Source organism: Lygodium microphyllum, chromosome 6 (assembly GCF_053477565.2).
Source record: "Lygodium microphyllum isolate KBCC chromosome 6, Lygodium_microphyllum_v1.1.10, whole genome shotgun sequence".
Classification (NCBI taxonomy): Eukaryota; Viridiplantae; Streptophyta; class Polypodiopsida; order Schizaeales; family Lygodiaceae; genus Lygodium; species Lygodium microphyllum.
The window spans coordinates 85207577-85211814 of NC_141140.1; the positions used below are offsets into that span (position 1 = coordinate 85207577).

At 38.9% G+C, this 4238-nt stretch overlaps 1 protein-coding gene across 1 annotated transcript; it reads left to right on the forward strand.

The window, feature by feature from the left end:
• Positions 1-637: 637 nt before the first annotated feature.
• LOC148034762 (uncharacterized) lies at positions 638-3967 on the forward strand. The gene is made up of 4 exons (XM_087680711.1): positions 638-1375; positions 3480-3539; positions 3624-3718; positions 3856-3967. The coding sequence occupies exons 1-4, from the start codon at positions 644-646 to the stop codon at positions 3965-3967; spliced, it is 999 nt and encodes a 332-aa protein (XP_087536837.1). The 5' UTR covers positions 638-643.
• Positions 3968-4238: the final 271 nt, after the last annotated feature.

A 4238-nucleotide genomic window follows, 5' to 3' on the forward strand; every position in this document is an offset into this window, starting at 1 on the left:
TTGCCATTCTTTCTGTGAGAGTCCGAACTTTAAGAGAAGCCAACATAGAGTCTCTTAATCATAAGGATGTAAAAAGGTTCTGCAACAACATAATTGAAGCCCATAGGTTGGGCAAGTTTGGTGGTAAAGTTGCCTTCTAGGACTTTCTACAAGACGTTTCCACAAACATGATTAGGTCAACTGCGGGATGAAGATATAGCGAAAGCACAAAGGTGATATTTGAAGTTGCGAGGATGTGGGGGGACCCAAGGCTACATGGTTTCCTAAGTTCCAACCTTAATGGACCCTCTTTATCAACAACAAAGAGAGGGCAAAGACATGCCACTCAATTTGTACCAAGCATACACCGATACATTTTTTATGCGATTGTTGAAATCTATCAAGAGGAGAAAGAGAAGCATGGCATCATGTCGAAGGTTCCTTTCATTTTAGTCGAAGGCGAAACTGCCACAAAGAAGCGGGCCAGGTAACAATATCATGGTCTTTCCAATAAAAATGGATCCATACCTTGTTTGAATTAAGAAAGTATTGTAAAAGAGTTTGTGCTTTTTTCACCGATGCTTGCAGGTGGAACCCAAAGGATGATATGCTAGTGGGGTTTGATGGATATAAATCAGACGATCACGAGTGCTTGACAGCATGCATGATCAAAGTGGGAGAAGGACAAGAAGGGTATGAGAAGATTGTTGGTGCATTTCAAAATTGTGTTATTGGTGGGCATGCAAGAGTTTTCCTTGCAAACCCTTTGCATGATGCTCTCCCTCGCTTGGTCCTAGTTCTTCATTGTACTTGCAATCGGTTTGATGCAAGTTTTGTTCGCAAACAATGGGCAGTCATTTTAAGTTTGTGGGATAAGAAGCTAGGGCCCACAGTTGGCCCAATCATTGGACATGCATCCGACGGTGATAGTCGGCGACGAAAATTGATGCTTACAGATTATGTAGACAAGTTTGGCAGTAGATTTAGACTCAAGTGGGATGGATGGCCACTCTCAGCAAAACTTTCAAAAAATGAAGTTTATGGGCTTCATGACCAAGACTTTGTACACAATGGGAAAAAGTTAGTCAATGTTATTAACAAGCCCAAGCATCAGTTGGCTATTGGTGATGTTTGGATCACCCTAAATCATGTTCTCATCGTGTATGATGCTTTCTTTGTTGACAAACATATGCTAAGAGAGGGAGACATTAGGCAAGATGATCGTCAAAATTGGGCAGGACCTCAAAGAATATGTAGTAAGCAAGTGCAATGGTGTTTGGGAGAACTAGGAAATAATGGAGTATGCAAAGCAGAGAGGGATATGTTCGGAACGCAAGCGTATCTTGAAATTGCTGGAGACTACATTGACATCTTTTTGTCTCCACACTTGAGCTTGGTGGATCGAGTCTATCTTGCATGAGAAGTCTCTTTCTTTTTTCAGATTTGGAGGTTGTGGATTATGCATCATACCACTTATATGTCGAGTGTAAACTTCATAAGCAAGGAGGCATTTTTGGATGTGCAGCTCTCATGCCATTTTGTTGTCTTGTTAATCAAGTATTTCAGAGACTAATTTCCGAGTCTCAAATGTCCTTTACATCTTACAGGCTCAGTTGCAATTGAAATCTTCTTTAGCAAGATTGGGAGCATGGTGGGTCAAGAACGCTCGTATGACATGATGGATATGCTGCATATTGCTGGGAGTTTGAATAGGCTTGCCTACTTGGAGTGTAAAGAGAATGGTCCTTTGTTCGCAAGAGCGCACAAGAAGCAAGAGCATGTTTGGAGGGAGTTGAATCTCAAAGACAACATGCCGGAAGCTAATCTAGGATACTATGATTGCGTATCAACTGATGATAAATTTATTGATGCTTTGAAGAAGGGGCTGAAAAGTGCTCATGAAATGTGTGAATGATTACATGTAAAACCGAAGGGCAAGAATGAAATGAAATGGTGGCTTGAGCCTTGGTCAATTAGCTTTACAGATGCATATGCACAAGATTCTGACTCAGAAAAAGAAGATCAACCAGCTAGTCAGGAGTCAATAAATAGTGAGGATAGTGACAACGATGCATGCTTAAGTGAGATTAGACATGTAGTGGATTCTCTACTAGACGAACAAGAAGCTATGAACCCAGTTGTTTCTACTGAGGGTTAATTTTTCTTCAAGTCTACATTAGTGAGTTGGCTCAATGGAAATCCCACACTCTCAAAAGATAGACTTACTAGGGTTCGCCAAGGAGTATACTATAACAAGGAAGAGAAGCCTTTTGCTATGTCAAATGAGAATCTATTTGGGATAGGATCAGATTGTCTTGTATACTTTCAAGAGGACACAACAAGGAAGAGCACAAGAAAATGCAAACTAAGCTCTTTGCAAAGTAAGAAAAGGACATACGCTGTATGGTATCTTGGAAGAGTGCAAAAGATGAGGAGAAAGGTCGGAGGGGGTTATGTGGAGTATAGGAGAGGGTTCAACCTTTCAGATAGGCCTTCAGGAGTGGAAATCCAACTTGGATGGTAGCAAAAGACAAAAGGCTCACAATGCTTTACATATGACCTTACGGATCTTGCTATGATAGACATTGATAGTATCATTGCCTTGGCAAATCTGACCTACGATTACAATACAAACAAGTACAAAGTAGATGAGAATGATTGGAATGTTTTCAATGACTTTGTGAAGGGGCATTAAAAACATTTGGTAGGTTTTTCTTCTTTGTACTTTTATTAATCTTTTATTATGCTTTATTTCTTCTTTTTTCTCATACAAGAAGCACAACTTTGTGATTTTGCTTGGAATAGAATTGGCATGATGGAGTTCTTTGTTTTATCACTTTTGTAGGACCTTGAATCAAACAAGTTTTTGGATACACATTTTTGAGATGGGATTTAGACTTGATGTGATAGTGCAAATCTCATGAATTACTATATCTTCGCATGCGTCAAACAAAGCATTGAGTACTATACCTTTGGGGTTATTATAGCAAAGATTTGCACCAAGGTGGAGAAAGGGGATTTAAATTAGTACTTAAGGTATGTTTTAGTGTGCATTATTGTAAGCTTTTGAACACAAGTGAGAAAATGGTTTCTAACTCTATTCTTTGTCATGTGTTGCAACAAGGTTTTCCAGGAATATCTGGCCATGTTGTATATTCTTGTGTTGTTTTGGCAGATTTTGGACTCATTCTTGTGTTACTTGATGGAAGACCAATTTTTGATGCTGGCTTTCTTTTGTTGTTAAATGCATGTTACCTCCCATAATTTTAATATCAAGAACATCATTAGGTAATTTCTCCAGTCGTTTGTACATGTGTATGTTGTCAATGTCAGTGACTCATAGAAATAGATGCAATGTAGCAAAATTCTAAATTGCATTGTACTTATTTTCAGATGGGATTTTTGAGATGGGATTTAGAATTGATGTGATAGTGCATGCTCTCACACGATTACTATATCTTAGCATGTTGCAAATAAAGCATCGAGTATTATACCTCCAGAGTTATTACAACAAGGTTTTGCACCAAGGTGGAGAAAGTGGGTTTAAATCAGTACTTCAGGTATGTTTTAGTGTGCTTTATCGTAAGGTTTTGAATGCAAGCGAGAAAATGGGTTCTAACGCTATTCTTTGTCATGTATTGCAGCAAGGTTTTACAAGAATATCTGGCCATGTTGTATATTCTTGTCTTGTTTTGGCCGTTTTTTGGACTCATTCTTGTGTTATCAGGAACATCGCTAGGTAAGTACAATAGTCGTCTTGTACATGTGCATGTTGTCAATGTCAATGGCTCAGAGAAATAGATGGGATATTGTTGTCAATGTCAGTGGCTCATAGAAATAGAAATGATAAAGTTCTTTGTTTTGTTGCTTTTGCAGCACCTTGAATCAAACAGGTTTTCGGATACACATTTTTGAAATGGGGAGGGGCCCTTCTAGAGTTGGTACAATTTCAGCAGGGCCACGAATCTATCAGCATGGTGGAAGGTAGTACAATGGAGATTCTTATATTTTAGTTTTATAGCTAAAGTGTGCTTGGTCTTAGGTGCTTGGGCAATGCCCATACTTCCCATGGGTTTCTCTTAACACACTGTGGTGCTTGGGCAATTGTCATTGCTGAGATTTATTAGCTTTATTGAGATAGGCTATCAGAGTAACTTGGGTTCTTGTGTATCTAGAAACCTCGTAAAGATCTTTGCAAGAAGGCTCTAAAGATGTGAGGAAAGGTATTTGGCATGGATATCTAAATACAATATTATGGT

Excerpts from the sequence above, each read along its gene's own strand:
- LOC148034762 (XM_087680711.1), top strand. The coding sequence starts at position 644 with ATGATCAAAGTGGGAGAAGGACAAGAAGGGTATGAGAAGATTGTTGGT. Across the intron at positions 1,376-3,479 it reads TGTCTCCACACTTGAGCTTG|AGTTATTACAACAAGGTTTT; the intron begins GTGGATCGAGTC and ends TTATACCTCCAG. Across the intron at positions 3,540-3,623 it reads GGTTTAAATCAGTACTTCAG|CAAGGTTTTACAAGAATATC; the intron begins GTATGTTTTAGT and ends CATGTATTGCAG.